Source organism: Onychostoma macrolepis, chromosome 02 (genome assembly GCF_012432095.1).
Source record: "Onychostoma macrolepis isolate SWU-2019 chromosome 02, ASM1243209v1, whole genome shotgun sequence".
Classification (NCBI taxonomy): domain Eukaryota; kingdom Metazoa; phylum Chordata; class Actinopteri; order Cypriniformes; family Cyprinidae; genus Onychostoma; species Onychostoma macrolepis.
Window position 1 is genome coordinate 36,442,265 of NC_081156.1, and position 19,512 is coordinate 36,461,776.

General features: G+C 44.3%; 1 protein-coding gene across 6 annotated transcripts in view; it reads left to right on the forward strand.

Moving 5' to 3' along the window:
- wu:fj49a02 (myomegalin) overlaps positions 1–19,512 on the forward strand; it is a 70,678-nt gene that overhangs the window by 7,156 nt on the left and 44,010 nt on the right. For all 6 annotated transcript variants that reach the window (XM_058764778.1, XM_058764815.1, XM_058764807.1 and 3 more), the window contains exons 2-4: positions 1,803–1,858; positions 1,998–2,062; positions 18,600–18,710. In XM_058764778.1, coding sequence (XP_058620761.1) covers positions 1,803–1,858; positions 1,998–2,062; positions 18,600–18,710 — 232 coding nt within the window. The remainder of the gene's footprint in view (positions 1–1,802; positions 1,859–1,997; positions 2,063–18,599; positions 18,711–19,512) is intronic.

Genomic DNA, 19,512 nt, shown 5'->3' on the forward strand with positions numbered 1-19,512 from the left:
TGTCAGATTTCATAATCGGTTCAGTCTGAGCCGAGATCGGCTTTTATAGAGACCGCCGATCAAACTTCCCAAAGCGATTATCGTCCGAAAGTGATTGGTAAGCCAATCAATCGGAGCACCCCTAATTTTTGATCTATCAATATGTGGGTATTGAAATGGCTTTTGAATGTGCGCTCGCTGTTGACTTTCACTTTCGGTTTGCCGATCACGTGCACTCTGTGTAAACATCTTACTAGATCAGATATTTGTCAATGAGCTCAGGATCTGGTGAGCAGCAGAGTTTGTGACTGGCATGGGTTAGTTTTGTCATGCAGACCTGGCAACCCTGAGCAGAGCAGACGCTTTCAGTTTAGAATTGTAGCGAATGTTTTCCAGCTGAAATAAATTATTTTTATTTCTATAAAAAAGAAAAACGACAGTGAGGGCAGTGCCGTGTTGGGCCAGAAATGTAATCGCTGTGCGACCAAACACCGTGTAACAGGACTATTTACAGCAGACCAAGTGTTTCTGATCAGGGCCGTTTCTAGCCATTTTGACGCCCTAGGCCGAAATCCCCCTCCCCCATCTAATTTGTGGAAATTGTCATCACACATAAATTAATTTTATTACAATTGGATTTGGACACGTTTAGATATTATCAATGGCTACTTGCTGACTTTATCTGTTTTTTTTGTTTAATTGTTTTGTTGTTGTTGTGTCAGTTATTGCAATATTATTACAGTCAAACCTATAAAACCCTTTGTTACCCCAAACTACTTGGCCTATAAAAGCCTGATCAGTGACATAAAAGTAATCAGAATGCAGCCACTTATTCTTTTATTACTCATTGACATGTAAACTTCCCCTTTAAATAGCGTGATGCTCTGTCCTCTATATGTATGACACTGCTCCCTTTAAGCGCTGTTGGAAGCCAATTATTATTATTATTATTTTTTTTTTTTGGAAGCGAATTAATTGATTCAGCATTTTGACACTTCCATAAGGATGCGTTAAATTTGACAAAGCGGTTTAAGTATGTATTGATTTTTAATTGGATTGATTTTAATTGGCTGTAAAAGTTTTATATGGTAATATTACACAACACACTGAACCTTTAACTATGCATTGGCGCAAAAACGCACACCTTTTAGACCTGTTTCACATGAAACATGATTTCTTGACTGCCACAAATACTGGCTAAACAAAATACTGATTTTGTGCACTTTTTATGTACCAATATTTTAAATTAGCCTTTGAACTTGCATGGCAAAAAAAAAGCCTTACCTTGCCAAAAACACGGACAGAACTCACTGATCTAATGGCATTGTTGAGCGCTACAAATCCAAATGCAAACTTTGCATGCAACAATCAGAGGCAGCAATTGACAGCGCTCTGATCCAGTGGCGTACAGGCATCGTCAGAATGATAGTAATCTAGCCCAATGATGTTGGGGGATCCAGTGGGGGCGGCAATCATATATTCAGGGTGTCCGTGCCACTCTTGATCACAACCCTGTTAAAATGTAGTGGCAGCACGTGCGCTCATTGGCGTCCCCTCCAGCTGGTGGCGCTCTAGGCGACCGCCTAGCTTGCCTATGCCTAGAAACGGTACTGTTTCTGATCAATCTGCGCAGCACCTATGCGTCTTCAACAAACCTGTTTATTTGTCCGCCCGCTCCTGCGAGATCCCCATCCTGATGCAGCCTTCTACTTCATTGTTCTCTGATTTGTTTGATTGTTTTATTCACTTTCCATTTCTGCTAAAGTACAATGGCAAAAGCAGTTCTGTCATGTGTGTATGAACTTCCTGTTCTGTTTTCTCAGGGATTTTGTTGTGGATGGAGAGGGAAATGTGTGCAGAACTACGGGTTACATGACTGGTAAAACACACGCACAAAAATGCAGAAACATACATTTTTCTTTGTGACTTGAATGTCTAAATACTGTTTTGGATCACCGATTTCATAGTGTATATATATATGTATATTGTATGTTAAACAAGTGTTTGTATGTTCATAGATTGTCTGAATGAAGACACTGATAAAGTTCCTCTTCAAACGCATCCGCTGAGAGAATTTGAACAGGTGAGGTATTCAGTCTTTGTCTGCAGCAGTTCAGATCCTTGCATGTATAATTAGATCAAATGAAACTGTTTCCATCAGTGACCTAAAATACATCCATCCGTTTCCAAACGGCCGCTGGAGTCTGTTTCAGAGGAAGGAAAGGCATTGGACAGATGGCTGTCCATCACAGATCCCAGCTGCTCTCTAGCGCCACCCTGTGCCGTGTGCCGTATTGCATGTGTTAGTCAAGCATGATTATATGTACCTTTATTTTGTGTTGTTATCTGCAGCCTTCTCCGAGTGTGAGCTGCTGTGATTCAGAGAAATGGCTTCTTGTGATTAGAATATATAATAATAGATAGTGTGTGTTGTGTTGTTAATGTCAGTTCTCATGTTCCTCCTGCCTCATTTATTGTGCTCACTGAAACATCTAGCTAAATTCATTATCAGAATATCATACACAAATTATTTTGGGATGAATTAATCCATCTCAAAAGAGGTTGCTTGGCCATTTTTAATTTCCTAACAATTGAGTGATTATTACCTTTATGTACTGGTATTGCAAAACTGTGTGTATATATATATATATATATATATGTAATTTAAATTTTACTTGGCTTAACCACTGCGGCCAAATCAGATTTTGTTTGTGTTTCACGTCAGTGTGAAACGTGTTAAACCTGAGCTGAGCTGATGCAGCAGTGTTTAGACTCCCGCTCACATTCACCTCTGATGTCTGAACAGAACAGTGCTGTTAGATGTGTGGTAAAGACCGTGTGTTGATGGTAAAGGTTCAGATGAATGTGGACTGCTGTCACTGGAACTATGAGAAATACTTTATATGAGTCACTAGTTACTCTGAGCTCATTCTTGAGGAAAATGCTTTGATACTCCAAACAACAGCAGATGATGAGTGCAAGATAGAGAATGATGCTGAAAATACAGCTTTGAACACAGAAATACATTAGTTTAACAGATATTCACATAGAAAACAGCTGTTTTACGCTGTTATAGTATTTCTGTTGTTACTGTATTTTTGACCATGTACAGTAATAAAATATCGGCACCCTTGGTAAATATGACCAAAGAAGGCTGTGAAAATTAATCTGCATTGTTAATCCTTTTGATCTTTTATTAAAATAATTCACAAAAATCTAACCTTTCATTGGATAATAAGAATTTAAAATAGGGGGTATCATTGTTAAATAAGTGTTTTTCTCAAATACACGTTGGACACAATTATTGGCATACCTAGAAATTCTTATGAGTAAAATATCTCTGAAGTAAATTCCTATTCTTATTCACAATTTTGAGCACTCCAGGGTGATTATGAACATGAAATTATCCAGCCATGGCTTCCTGTTTCACAGAAATATACAGGTGCATCTCAATAAATTAGAATGTCGTGGAAATGTTCATTTATTTCAGTAATTCAACTCAAATTGTGAAACTTGTGTATTAAATAAATTCAATGCAGACAAACTGAAGTAGTTTAAGTCTTTGGTTCTTTTAATTGTGATGATTTTGGCTCACATTTAACAAAAACCCACCAATTCACTCTCAACAAATTAGAATATGGTGACATGCCAATCAGCTAATCAACTCAAAACACCTGCAAAGGTTTCCTGAGCCTTCAAAACAGTCTCTCAGTTTGGTTCACTAGGCTACACAATCATGGGGAAGACTGCTGATCTGACAGTTGTCCAGAAGACAATCATTGACACCCGTCACAAGGAGGGTAAGCCACAAACATTCACTGCCAAAGAAGCTGGCTGTTCACAGAGTGCTGTATCCAAGCATGTTAACAGAAAATTGAGTGGAAGGAAAAAGTGTGGGAAAAAAAGATGCACAACCAACCGAGAGAACCGCAGCCTTATGAGGATTGTCAAGCAAAATCCATTCAAGAATTTGGGTGAACTTCACAAGGAATGGACTGAGGCTGGGGTCAAGGCATCAAGAGCCACCACACACAGACGTGTCGAGGAATTTGGCTACAGTTGTCGTATTCCTCTTGTTAAGCCACTCCTGAACCACAGACAACGTCAGAGGCGTCTTACCTGGGCTAAGGAGAAGAACAACTGGACTGTTGCCCAGTGGTCCAAAGTCCTCTTTTCAGATGAGAGCAAGTTTTGTATTTCATTTGGAAACCAAGGTCCTAGAGTCTGGAGGAAGGGTGGAGAAGCTCATGGCCCAAGTTGCTTGAAGTCCAGTGTTAAGTTTCCACAGTCTGTGATGATTTGGGGTACAATGTCATCTGCTGGTGTTGGTCCATTGTGTTTTTTGAAAAGCAAAGTCACTGCACCCGTTTACCAAGACATTTTGGAGCACTTCATGCTTTCTTCTGCTGACCAGCTTTTTAAAGATGCTGATTTCATTTTCCAGCAGGATTTGGCACCTGCCCACACTGCCAAAAGCACCAAAAGCTGGTTAAATGACCATGGTGTTGGTGTGCTTGACTGGCCAGCAAACTCACCAGACCTGAACCCCAGAGAGAATCTATGAGGTATTGTCAAGAGGAAAATGAGAAACAAGAGACCAAAAAATGCAGATGAGCTGAAGGCCACTGTCAAAGAAACCTGGGCTTCCGTACCACCTCAGCAGTGCCACAAACTGATCACCTCCATGCCACACCGAATTGAGGCAGTAATTGAAGCAAAAGGAGCCCCTACCAAGTATTGAGTACATATACAGTAAATGAACATACTTTCCAGAAGGCCAACAATTCACTAAAAATGTTTTTTTTTATTGGTCTTATGAAGTATTCTAATTTGTTGAGATAGTGAATTGGTGGGTTTTTGTTAAATGTGAGCCAAAATCATCACAATTAAAAGAACCAAAGGCTTAAACTACTTCAGTCTGTGTGCATTGAATGTGCTTTTCCATGACACTCTAATTTATTGAGATGCACCTGTAAATAGGAGGGAAAACAAATTCCCTTAATCATCCATCACAATGAGAAAAACCAAAGAATATATTTCTGATGTGCAGCAAAAGATAATTGAGCTTCACAAATTAGTGAAGAAAATTCCCATTTCCACCATCAGGGCAATAATTAAGAATTTCCAATCAACATAAAATGTTAGGACACTGCCTGGAAGAGGACGTGTGTCTATATCATCCTAATGCACGGTGAGAAGGAGAGTTTGAGCGGCTAAAGACTCTCCGAGGACCACAGCTGGAGAATTGCAGAAAATAGTTGAGTCTCGGGGTCAGAAAACCTTAAAAGAAATGTCAAACAGCACCTACATCAGCACATGTTGTTTGGGAGGGTTTCAAGAACAATTCTCCTCGCTCATCCAAAAACAAACTCCAGCATAGACCCAAGATGGCGGCGCGATCAGACGCGGCGGCTGCTCCAGGTCCCAAAGACGGTGCTTTTTTGTCTTTTAATGTCGTCTGTTCGTCTCCAAATAGTGTAAATTTACCGCTAATTCATAAGGAAATCACTCCTAAACTCAAATATGTTCGCCAAAGACTTTTGGATATCGGCAACGCATACAAAGACCAACTCTCGCCGGCGGCTACTGAGAAGCTACGAGGCCTCTGTTTACTGCTGAAGCCGGACCTCGAGACCGCGGCCTCGCCTACTGTCGCTACCCGCACAAGGCGGCGTCGCAAGCGGTGTGAGAGAGGACGGAAGCGCGGTAAGCGCAGAGGTATACGAGCTAGGCTGAGGGAAAACCCCACAAGACCGGCTCTTCCAACACTTTTTCATCATAGCCGGTGACTTACATTTACATTTACATTTAGTCATTTAGCAGACGCTTTTATCCAAAGCGACTTACAATTGGGGAATACATCGAGCGATTAATCTTGAAGAGGCAATCAGACATACGAAGTGCTTGCAACACCAAGTCTCAGACATTGTTCAAATAAATACAAACTACCCAAGGAAGGAATAAGTAAAGATAATTTTTTTTTTTTTTTTTTTTTTTTTTAAGTTTAGGATGAAGTCAAGTGCTGTCGAAAGAGATGAGTTTTCAGTTGTTGCTTGAAGATTGACAGGGATCCAGCATTCCGGATAGAGGTGGGAAGATCGTTCCACCAGCCAGGAATGGTGAATGAGAATGATCTAGAGAGTGATTTTGCGCCTCTCTGTGATGGTATCACGGTCGCTCACTAGCAGATCTCAGATTTCTGGAGGGATGTAGTTTGTTAATAGAGAGTGCAAGTAAACGGGTGCTGAGCCAGTGGTTGTTCTATATGCAAGCATCAGTGTCTTGAACTTGATGCGAGCCGTGATTGGTAGCCAGTGCAGGGAGATAAAGAGAGGTGTAACATGGGCTCTTTTGGGCTCGTTGAAGACCAGTCGTGCCGCTGCATTCTGAATCATTTGTAGAGGTTTGACTGTATTAGACGGAAGTCCAGCCAGAAGAGCATTGCAATAGTCCAGCCTAGAAATGACAAGGGCCTGGACAAGAAGTTGTGCAGCATGCTCTGTCAGAAAGGGCCTGATCTTTCTGATGTTAAATAGTGCAAACCTGCAAGATCGAGCAGTTTTGTAATGTGGTCTTTGAAGGTCAGCTGATCATCAAAGATTACACCAAGATTTCTGACCGAAGTTGATGGGGTTATTGTTGATGAACCTAACTGGATCGTGAAGTCATGCTGTAGAGTCGGAGTGGCAGGGAGGACAAGAAGCTCAGTCTTTGCCAGGTTGAGCTGCAGGTGATGTTCTTTCATCCATGCCGAGATGTCCGCCAGGCAACCTGAGATCCTTGCAGTTACCGTTGGATCATCTGGTTGAAAAGAGAGGTAGAGCTGTGTGTCATCAGCGTAGCAATGGTATGAGAATCCATGTGCCTGTATGATGGGACCCAGTGATGTAGTGTATGTGGAGAAGAGGAGGGGTCCAAGAACTGATCCCTGAGGAACCCCAGTGACCAGTGTATGTGCTTTGGATACCTCACCTCCCAGGCCACCCTGAAAGACCTACCAGTGAGATAGGATTCAAACCAGCGAAGTGGAATGCCAGAGATGCCCAGTGATGAGAGGGTGGACAGGAGTATCTGATGATTGACAGTGTCAAAAGCGGCAGATAGGTCCAGCAGAATGAGGACTGATGATTTGGAATGGGCTTTTGCAATTCGCAGGGCTTCAGTGACCGAGAGAAGCGCAGTCTCAGTTGAATGGCCCTCCTGAAACCTGACTGTTTAGCATCCAGTTTGTCGTTCTGTGAAAGAAACAGTGAGACTTGGTTGAAGACAACTCGTTCAAGTGTTTTCGCTATGAACGGAAGGAGAGAGACAGGTCTGTAGTTTTCTATAAGAGAAGTGTTTAATGTAGGTTTTTTGAGCAGTGGGGTTACCCGAGCCTGCTTGAACGCAATGGGGAAGTTACCTGTGAGTAGGGATGTGTTGATGATGTGTGTGAGTGCAGGTAAGAGTGTGGGTGAGATTGCTTGGAGAAGGTGTGAGGGGATTGGGTCAAGAGGACATGTTGTAGGATGGTTGGAGAGGAGAAGCTTGGATACTTCAGCTTCAGTGAGTGGACAGAAAGAAAAGATGGGAGTTTTAGCAGTGGATGTGGTAGGGTGAGGGTCCTGTGTGCGTGGAGGTGAAAACTGACCACTGATTGATCTAGTTTTGTCTGTAAAGAAAGTGGCAAAGTCATCAGCTGTAATAGAGGTGGAGGGAGGAGGTGGAGGGGGACAGAGGAGGGAATTAAATGTTCTGAAGAGATTACGCATGTCTGGAGCGCTGTCGATCTTGTTGCGGAAATGTGAGGATTTGGCAGTGTGGACTTTAGCAGAGAAGGATGTGAGCATAGACTGGTACCTACTGAGGTCCGACAGATCGTTTGATTTGCGCCATTTTCTCTCTGCCGCTCTGAGTGTAGTCCGATGTTCACGAAGAACCTCGGATAACCAGGGGTTGGAAGGAGCAGCCCGTGCGGGCCTAGAGGAGAGAGGACAAATGTCGTCTAGACAAGAGGTTAAGGTAGAGCATAAAGTCTCAGTAGCTGCGTTTACATCCAGAGATGAGAAATGGGTGGGTGAAGGAAGAGAGGAGGATACCACAGAGGAAAGATGGGAAGGAGAAAGGGAGCGCAGGTTTCGTCTAAAAGTAACTGGTAGGGGGGTTGGTGGCACAGGAGAAGCAAAGTGTAATGTAAATGTAATGAAGAAATGGTCCGAAGTATGTAGCGGTTGTACCAGAATGTTATCTGCAGTACAATTGCGTGTGTAAATTAAGTCAAGTTGGTTGCCTGATTTGTGCGTGCTAGTAGTGGTAAGGCGTTTGAGATCAAACGAAGCTAGGAGTGCATGGAAGTCTGTAGCATAAGGCTTGTCTAGGTGAATGTTGAAATCACCAAAGACTAGGAGTGGAGTGCCATCCTCCACGAAGAGGACAGCAGCCCGTCCAGCTCCTCTAGGAAGGTGGCTAGAATTTGGCTAGGGGGACGGTAAATGACCACGATCTGGAGTTTTATCGGAGCTGATACAGTAATGGCATGAGATTCAAATGAGTTGTAATTGCATAGGGAAGAGCGGGTTGAGTATTTCCAATTGTTAGAAATGAGCAGACCAGTGCCTCCACCCCGGCCAACTTGCCGGGGTGTGAGAGAAAGAGAGATTAGTAGAGAGCAGCTGGGGTTGCTGAGTCTTCTGGACGAATCCAGGTCTCAGTCAAGCCCAAGATGCTGAGCGTGGATTTTAAAGAAAAAGCAGAAATGAAGTCAGCTTTGTTGACAGCTGACTGACAATTCAGAGACCCACAGAGAAGGAAAGAGGTGTAGTGAAGGAGGTAGAGATAAGGCGCAGGTTAGCAGGATTACGTTGCCGTCTGCGTGGGACGTTAGAGCGTGGTTGAGAGAGAACCGGAATAGTTTGGAAACACATGATAGAGGTGGCAGGAAAGAGGATGGAAACGGAGAGTGTGTAAGGGAAGGGGGAAAAAAGAAAAGATACTTAAGTGTGTCGCTCGGAGTCGTTGCTTTCGGTTAAAGTCGGCAGGAAAAGTCGATGGTCTTCAACCACGCAAACCTAAAGACAGTTTTGCCAAAGTTCTACCAACATGTGAACTTTGCAACAAGGAAATAACACACTGGACTTTGTTTACACAACAGTTAAGAGCGCATACAAAGCTGAACCCGCCCCCATCTCGGGTACTCAGACCACATCTCTGTTATGCTAATCCCAGCATACAGACCACTTCTGAAACTGGCCAAACCGGTTCACAAACAGATCAAGGTATGGCCAGACAATGCCACCTCAGCACTGCAGGACTGCTTCCAGGACACAGACTGGAACATGTTTAAAGAGGCGGCCACCTACAACAACCACACAGACCTGCAGGAGTACACTGAAACTGTGACTGCTTACATTCAAAAGTGCACTGATGATGTGACAGTCACCAAGACCATCACCACACGCCAACCAGAAGCCATGGATGACAGCAGAGGTTCGTGGGCTGCTAAAGACCAGAGATGAAGCTTTCAGATCAGGAGATAAAGCAGCCCTCAAAACAGCAAGAGCCAATCTGTCCCGCAGCATCAAAAATGCAAAACGGTCATATGCTCAAAAAATCAACAATCACTTCACAGACAGCAGTGACACACGGAGCCTGTGGCAAGCTATTCAGACTATCACAGACTACAAGCCCCGCCACAGGCCTGTGATGATGACACATCCTCCCAGATGCACTCAACCACTTTTACTCACGGTTTGAAATGCAGAATGACACACCTGCACAAAACTGCCCACACCTCCCAACGACCAGGCGCTCTGTCTGTCTCCAGCCGACGTAAGGAAGTCCCTATCTAGGATCAACCCACGCAAGGCTGCGGGTCCCGACAACATACCTGGCCGTGTACTGAAAGACTGTGCTGCACAGCTGACAGATGTCCTAACAGATATCTTCAACACCTCGCTGAGCCAGGCAGTCGTCCCACATGTCTCAAATCCACAACAATCATACCGGTACCAAAGAAATCACCTGTGTCCTGTCTAAATGACTACCGTCCCATAGCACTGACTCCAATCATAATGAAGTGCTTTGAGAGGTTAGTCATGCACAACATCAAAACCAGCCTCCCCAACACACTCGATCCGCTCCAGTTTGCATACCGTCCGAACCGCTCTACGGACGATGCAATTTCCTCCACTCTCCACCTGGCTCTTACCCACCTAGAAAATAAAGACTCCTACGTTAGAATGCTGTTCATTGACTTCAGCTCAGCATTCAACACAATAATCCCACAACAGCTCATAAACAAACTCAACCTGCTGGGCCTTAACAATTCCCTCTGCAATTGGATCCTGGACTTTCTAACGGAAGACCTCAGTCAGTCCGTGTCGGCCACAACACCTCGAGCACTACCACACTGAACACAGGTGCCCCACAAGGCTGTGTGCTCAGCCCGCTGCTCTTCACGCTGCTGACCCACGACTGCACTGCCAAGTCCAGCTCCAACCACATCATCAAGTTCGCTGATGACACAACAGTGGTAGGCCTCATCAGCAACAACGATGAAACGCACTACAGAGAGGAAGTGGCACAGCTGGCTGAATGGTGTGGCACCAACAACCTGTCCCTCAATGTGAGTAAGACAAAGGAGGTTGTGATGGACTTCAGGAGAAACTCCGGTGATCACCCCCCACTGACCATCGACAGCTCGCCTGTGGAGAGAGTCAGCAGCACTAAATTCCTGGGGGTGCACATCACAGAGGATCTCACCTGGTCCACCAACACCATGTCACTCTCCAAGAAGGCACAACAGCGCCTACACTTCCTCCGCCGGCTGAAAAGAGCAAGTCTCCCTCCACCCATCCTCACCACTTTCTACAGGGGCACCATTGAGAGTGTGCTGACCAGCTGCATCACTGTCTGGTACGGGAACTGTACTGCAGCAGACCGCAAGACCCTACAACGGACAGTGAACACCGCTGCAAGGATCATCGGTGCCCCTCTCCCCTCCATCCTGGATATTTTCCTCACACGATGCTCCAGCAAAGCCAATAGTATCGTGAAGGACTCCACACACCCCTCCCACAGTCTCTTCCAGCTCCTACCATCAGGAAGACGGTACCGGAGCATCAGAGCCCGCTCTGCCAGACTGCTCAACAGCTTTTTCCCCAGGCTGTGAGAGCCCTGAACTCAAATCACCCGCCCTCTCTGAACCCCCATACAAACCCCTACCTCCTGTAACATGTAACGTGCAATTCGAAGTGTGCTACACACAGGTGAGTGGGCCTGTACAAACCACCTGTAGTAGCACACTCTCCTCCTCTATGCACTAGTCACTTTTCACACACACTGCTGTGTGTACACAAATCCACAAAAGAACTCCATAATATATGTATGTTTACATGCTCATGCACTACAAATCATCCTGCACTGTTCCCCAGCCAGCTGCTTGAACTCAATGTTTCTCCTTGCACATGTACAGTACTTATCTGAAGCATTCGTATAGTTTGTATAGTTTGTATAGTTTGTATTTTTAGTTTGTATAGGTACTTTTTTATAGATAGTATATTTATATTTATAGTCAAAATCTATCAGTAGGATAGTTGTGTATAGGTTTATATTGTCTTACTCCATTGTTGTATGCCTGTATTTATGTAGCACCGTGGTCCTGTGAGGCACGACATTTCGTTCCACTGTATGCCCCCGCATGTAGCGGAATGACAATAAAGCTCAACTTGACTTGACTTGACTTGATATTCAGTTATCAGACACGACTGGAGCTTCAGATGGGACTGGCTTCTATGCTCAGATGAAACTAAAAAATGAGCTTTTTAGCAGCAAATACTCAAGATGGGTTTAAAAAGTACCCCATGTGTACAATGAAATATACTGCTGTATTTTTGATGTTGTGGCCTATATTTCTGCTGGAGGTCCTGGACATCTTGTTTAGACGCATGGCATCATGGATTCTATCAAATACCAACAGATAAAAATCAATAAGTGACTGACTCTGTTAGAAATCTTATAATGGGCCATGTTTGGATCTTCCAACCGTACAATAATCCAAACACAAACCTCAAAACAACACAAAAATGGGTCACTGAGCACAAAACCAAGCTTCTGCTGGTCGTTCCAGTCCTCTGACCTGAACCCTGCAGAACATGAGTGACCTGAAGAGAAGAAGCTGTGAATCTAAAGGGTCTGGAGTGATTCTGGATGAAGGAATGGTCTCTGATCTCTTGTCAGGTGTCTCTAACCTCATCAGGCATTATAGGAGAACATTTAGAGCTGTTAAACTGGCAAATGGAGGTTTCAAAAGTATTGAATAAAAGGGTGCCGTTAATTGTGGCTAACGTGTATTAGAGAAAACATTTATTTCATAATGATATTTCCCCATTTTAAATTCTTATTATCCAATGAAAGGTTAGATTTTTGTGAATTTTTTAATAAAAGATCAAAAGGATTAACAATGCAGATTAATTTTCACAGCCTTCTTTGATCATATTTACCAAGAGTGCCATTATTAGACATCTTTCAGAAATATTATATCATCTTAACTATTCCAAAGATTTGTCCTGTAATGTTTGGTCGTCACAGTATAACAGTGATGCCAGTTATGATCGTAGAAGAGGCAAAGATGAAGCTCAGGTAGTTTTGATCTCGACATCATTCCCAGACTTTCTCTATCTTCATCATCATCATCATCATCATCATCATCATCATCATCATCATCATCATCATCATCATCATCATCATCATCATCATCATCATCATCATCATCATCATCATCATCATCATCATCATCATCATCATCATCATCATCATCATCATCATCATCATCATCATCATCATCATCATCATCATCATCATCATCATCATCATCATCATCATCATCATCATCATCATCATCATCATCATCATCATCATCATCATCATCATCATCATCATCATCATCATCATCATCATCATCATCATCATCATCATCATCATCAGTATTATTCTTCGGTGAGGGAATGACGGCAGGTGCGTCTGACCGCTGGTGTATTTATAGACGTTGTTCTCCAGGGCCGTGAAGCACACAGGGATGCCAGTAAAGATCTGGACGGTTCAGAGTGAGCTGCGTAACTCATCCAGGGTTCAGACGAACGGCCGGCTGCTGTGGGACTCAGCGGTTCATCTGAGCCCAGTCTGAAATAAACACTCTCGGACAGTTATTATTAGTAAGTCAGTTTCTGAGTGTCGAAGGCTGTCCGATGGACCGAGTCCAGATCATGTGACCTCACCTCATCTCAGCCCGCCTCTCCGATCGTCTGCCGTGTGACCGCAGCCTGTCCTCTGATTGGCTCATCTCTGGGCTGTCAGGGATTCTTGGGATTTCTTCCAGAGTAAAACAGCTCTGCCGCCTGCATCTCCGTCCTAAAGCTCATCATGGAGTGTAATGTAAATGTAATGAAGAAATGGTCCAGTATGTAGCGGTTGTACCAGAATGTTATCTGCAGTACAATTGCGTGTGTAAATTAAGTCAAGTTGGTTGCCTGATTTGTGCGTGCTAGTAGTGGTAAGGCGTTTGAGATCAAATGAAGCTAGGAGTGCATGGAAGTCTGTAGCATAAGGCTTGTCTAGGTGAATGTTGAAATCACCAAAGACTAGGAGTGGAGTGCCATCCTCCACGAAGAGGACAGCAGCCCGTCCAGCTCCTCTAGGAAGGTGGCTAGAATTTGGCTAGGGGACGGTAAATGACCACGATCTGGAGTTTTATCGGAGCTGATACAGTAATGGCATGAGATTCAAATGAGTTGTAATTGCATAGGGAAGAGCGGGTTGAGTATTTCCAATTGTTAGAAATGAGCAGACCAGTGCCTCCACCCGGCCAACTTGCCGGGGTGTGAAGAAAGAGAGATTAGTAGAGAGCAGCTGGGGTTGCTGAGTCTTCTGGACGAATCCAGGTCTCAGTCAAGCCCAAGATGCTGAGCGTGGATTTTAAAGAAAAGCAGAAATGAAGTCAGCTTTGTTGACAGCTGACTGACAATTCAGAGACCCACAGAGAAGGAAAGAGGTGTAGTGAAGGAGGTAGAGATAAGGCGCAGGTTAGCAGGATTACGTTGCCGTCTCGTGGGGACGTTAGAGCGTGGTTGAGAGAGAACCGGAATAGTTTGGAAACACATGATAGAGGTGGCAGGAAAGAGGATGGAAACGGAGAGTGTGTAAGGGAAGGGGGAAAAAAGAAAAGATACTTAAGTGTGTCGCTCGGAGTCGTTGCTCGGTTAAAGTCGCGCAGGAAAAGTCGATGGTCTTCAACCACGCAAACCTAAAGACAGTTTTGCCAAAGTTCTACCAACATGTGAACTTTGCAACAAGGAAATAACACACTGGACTTTGTTTACACAACAGTTAAGAGCGCATACAAAGCTGAACCCGCCCCCACCTCGGGTACTCAGACCACATCTCTGTTATGCTAATCCCAGCATACAGACCACTTCTGAAACTGGCCAAACCGGTTCACAAACAGATCAAGGTATGGCCAGACAATGCCACCTCAGCACTGCAGGACTGCTTCCAGGACACAGACTGGAACATGTTTAAAGAGGCGGCCACCTACAACAACCACACAGACCTGCAGGAGTACACTGAAACTGTGACTGCTTACATTCAAAAGTGCACTGATGATGTGACAGTCACCAAGACCATCACCACACGCGCCAACCAGAAGCCATGGATGACAGCAGAGGTTCGTGGGCTGCTAAAGACCAGAGATGAAGCTTTCAGATCAGGAGATAAAGCAGCCCTCAAAACAGCAAGAGCCAATCTGTCCCGCAGCATCAAAAATGCAAAACGGTCATATGCTCAAAAAATCAACAATCACTTCACAGACAGCAGTGACACACGGAGCCTGTGGCAAGCTATTCAGACTATCACAGACTACAAGCCCCCGCCACAGGCCTGTGATGATGACACATCCCTCCCAGATGCACTCAACCACTTTTACTCACGGTTTGAAATGCAGAATGACACACCTGCACAAAAACTGCCCACACCTCCCAACGACCAGGCGCTCTGTCTGTCTCCAGCCGACGTAAGGAAGTCCCTATCTAGGATCAACCCACGCAAGGCTGCGGGTCCCGACAACATACCTGGCCGTGTACTGAAAGACTGCGCTGCACAGCTGACAGATGTCCTAACAGATATCTTCAACACCTCGCTGAGCCAGGCAGTCGTCCCCACATGTCTCAAATCCACAACAATCATACCGGTACCAAAGAAATCACCTGTGTCCTGTCTAAATGACTACCGTCCCATAGCACTGACTCCAATCATAATGAAGTGCTTTGAGAGGTTAGTCATGCACAACATCAAAACCAGCCTCCCCAACACACTCGATCCGCTCCAGTTTGCATACCGTCCGAACCGCTCTACGGACGATGCAATTTCCTCCACTCTCCACCTGGCTCTTACCCACCTAGAAAATAAAGACTCTACGTTAGAATGCTGTTCATTGACTTCAGCTCAGCATTCAACACAATAATCCCACAACAGCTCATAAACAAACTCAACCTGCTGGGCCTTAACAATTCCCTCTGCAATTGGATCCTGGACTTTCTAACCGGAAGACCTCAGTCAGTCCGTGTCGGCCACAACACCTCGAGCACTACCACACTGAACACAGGTGCCCCACAAGGCTGTGTGCTCAGCCCGCTGCTCTTCACGCTGCTGACCCACGACTGCACTGCCAAGTCCAGCTCCAACCACATCATCAAGTTCGCTGATGACACAACAGTGGTAGGCCTCATCAGCAACAACGATGAAACGCACTACAGAGAGGAAGTGGCACAGCTGGCTGAATGGTGTGGCACCAACAACCTGTCCCTCAATGTGAGTAAGACAAAGGAGGTTGTGATGGACTTCAGGAGAAACTCCGGTGATCACCCCCCACTGACCATCGACAGCTCGCCTGTGGAGAGAGTCAGCAGCACTAAATTCCTGGGGGTGCACATCACAGAGGATCTCACCTGGTCCACCAACACCATGTCACTCTCCAAGAAGGCACAACAGCGCCTACACTTCCTCCGCCGGCTGAAAAGAGCAAGTCTCCCTCCACCCATCCTCACCACTTTCTACAGGGGCACCATTGAGAGTGTGCTGACCAGCTGCATCACTGTCTGGTACGGAACTGTACTGCAGCAGACCGCAAGACCCTACAACGGACAGTGAACACCGCTGCAAGGATCATCGGTGCCCCTCTCCCCTCCATCCTGGATATTTTCCTCACACGATGCTCCAGCAAAGCCAATAGTATCGTGAAGGACTCCACACCCCTCCCACAGTCTCTTCCAGCTCCTACCATCAGGAAGACGGTACCGGAGCATCAGAGCCCGCTCTGCCAGACTGCTCAACAGCTTTTTCCCCCAGGCTGTGAGAGCCCTGAACTCAAATCACCCGCCCCTCTCTGAACCCCCATACAAACCCCTACCTCCTGTAACATGTAACGTGCAATTCAAGTGTGCTACACACAGGTGAGTGGGCCTGTACAAACCACCTGTAGTAGCACACTCTCCTCCTCTATGCGCACTAGTCACTTTTCACACACACTGCTGTGTGTACACAAATCCACAAAAGAACTCCATAATATATGTATGTTTACATGCTCATGCACTACAAATCATCCTGCACTGTTCCCCAGCCAGCTGCTTGAACTCAATGTTTCTCCTTGCACATGTACAGTACTTATCTGAAGCATTCGTATAGTTTGTATAGTTTGTATAGTTTGTATTTTTTAGTTTGTATAGGTACTTTTTTATAGATAGTATATTTATATTTATAGTCAAAATCTATCAGTAGGATAGTTGTGTATAGGTTTATATTGTCTTACTCCATTGTTGTATGCCTGTATTTATGTAGCACCGTGGTCCTGTGAGGCACGACATTTCGTTCCACTGTATGCCCCCGCATGTAGCGGAATGACAATAAAGCTCAACTTGACTTGACTTGACTTGATATTCAGTTATCAGACACGACTGGAGCTTCAGATGGGACTGGCTTCTATGCTCAGATGAAACTAAAAAATGAGCTTTTTAGCAGCAAATACTCAAGATGGGTTTAAAAAGTACCCCATGTGTACAATGAAATATACTGCTGTATTTTTGATGTTGTGGCCTATATTTCTGCTGGAGGTCCTGGACATCTTGTTTAGACGCATGGCATCATGGATTCTATCAAATACCAACAGATAAAAAATCAATAAGTGACTGACTCTGTTAGAAATCTTATAATGGGCCATGTTTGGATCTTCCAACCGTACAATAATCCAAACACAAACCTCAAAAACAACACAAACATGGGTCACTGAGCACAAAACCAAGCTTCTGCTGGTCGTTCCAGTCCTCTGACCTGAACCCTGCAGAACATGAGTGACCTGAAGAGAAGAAGCTGTGAATCTAAAGGGTCTGGAGTGATTCTGGATGAAGGAATGGTCTCTGATCTCTTGTCAGGTGTCTCTAACCTCATCAGGCATTATAGGAGAACATTTAGAGCTGTTAAACTGGCAAATGGAGGTTTCGAAAAGTATTGAATAAAAGGGTGCCGTTAATTGTGGCCAACGTGTATTAGAGAAAAACATTTATTTCATAATGATATTTCCCCCCATTTTAAATTCTTATTATCCAATGAAAGGTTAGATTTTTGTGAATTTTTTTAATAAAAGATCAAAAGGATTAACAATGCAGATTAATTTTCACAGCCTTCTTTGATCATATTTACCAAGAGTGCCATTATTTTTGGCCATGACTGTAAATGCAGCCTTGGTGAGCAGAAGAGACATCTTTCAGAAATATTATATCATCTTAACTATTCCAAAGATTTGTCCTGTAATGTTTGGTCGTCACAGTATAACAGTGATGCCAGTTATGATCGTAGAAGAGGCAAAGATGAAGCTCAGGTAGTTTTGATCTCGACATCATTCCCAGACTTTCTCTATCTTCATCATCATCATCATCAGTATTATTCTTCGGTGAGGGGAATGACGGCAGGTGCATCTGACCGCTGGTGTATTTATAGACGTTGTTCTCCAGGGCCGTGAAGCACACAGGGATGCCAGTAAAGATCTGGACGGTTCAGAGTGAGCTGCGTAACTCATCCAGGGTTCAGACGAACGGCCGGCTGCTGTGGGACTCAGCGGTTCATCTGAGCCCAGTCTGAAATAAACACTCTCGGACAGTTATTATTAGTAAGTCAGTTTCTGAGTGTCGAAGGCTGTCCGATGGACCGAGTCCAGATCATGTGACCTCACCTCATCTCAGCCCGCTCTCTCCGATCGTCTGCCGTGTGACCGCAGCCTGTCCTCTGATTGGCTCATCTCTGGGCTGTCAGGGATTCTTGGGATTTCTTCCAGAGTAAAAACAGCTCTGCCGCCTGCATCTCCGTCCTAAAGCTCATCATGGAGTCATGCGGCCCTGGGCCCTTATAGCGGCCCGTCGTTCTCTGTGTGTGTTTGAGCGTGAAGATGGCGTGTAAATATGGTCATGTGGATGAGGATCTTTCATGTTTGTTTTAGTAGTGTTGTAGTTGTGTGATGTGTGTGAGCGGCGTGATCTTCACACACACACACACACACATTCCCGCCGGACATGTCTAACACTTACCGAACTCTCTCGCAGCACCTCAATGATCTGAAGAAGGAGAACTTCAGCCTCAAGCTGCGCATCTACTTCCTGGAGGAACGGATCCAGCAGAAGTTTGAGGACAGCAGTGATGAGATCTACAGAACGGTGAGACGCTTTCAGATCTGCTTCATTTACAAGCAGAAGAGAACAAGAGCTGTAGCAGTAATAATGATTAAAATGATACAAATAAATATCATTTCATTTGTATATGACCTTTCTCCATTAAAAAGAATGTATACATTTCTTTTAAAGAAATCTGTATATAATGCAGGTCGTAGCGCAGAAGTTCTCGTAACCGTGGGGACGATCCGCGGGTCTCTGTGAGAGAGATTTGGTTTTGCTGCTGCAGAACACCTGTGTTTGTTGATTCTGAACATCTTTTTATGTGATGTATCCTAGATTTTTGTTTGCTGATTTGGCAAGTCTAATTTTGTTGAAATCACTAGCATTACTTGTAATTGTTTTAGAAGCACCAAAGAACCCATCGGTAATGGCATTGTGTGCGGATAAACTAATTCTTTGAGTTAGTTAAGCTTGTTGCTATTTTTCTTTTTGTGTAATAGTTTTTCTTTTTTTTCAAAGAAAAAAACAAATCATAAAAAAAAAAACAATGCCAAAAAATTATGTTTGCTGGAAATAATATAACAATTGATTAAAGATCCTTCATCGAACCATGTAAAAACCCATCTAAACATGCTGCAGGATCCTGAAATACAGACTAATTTACATGAACATGTGTCTGTAAGATAGTAAGTGATTTGTGTCTATATCAATTGTGTCTATATCAATGTTTTGTGTGAATTCCAGCACAGAAATCCATCCGTTCTGCTGAATCTCTTTTTAGTTTAGTTACTTTACTCGCTTCATGTCTGAAGTGTTCATGTGAAGGGTGAGAGTGATTTTACGC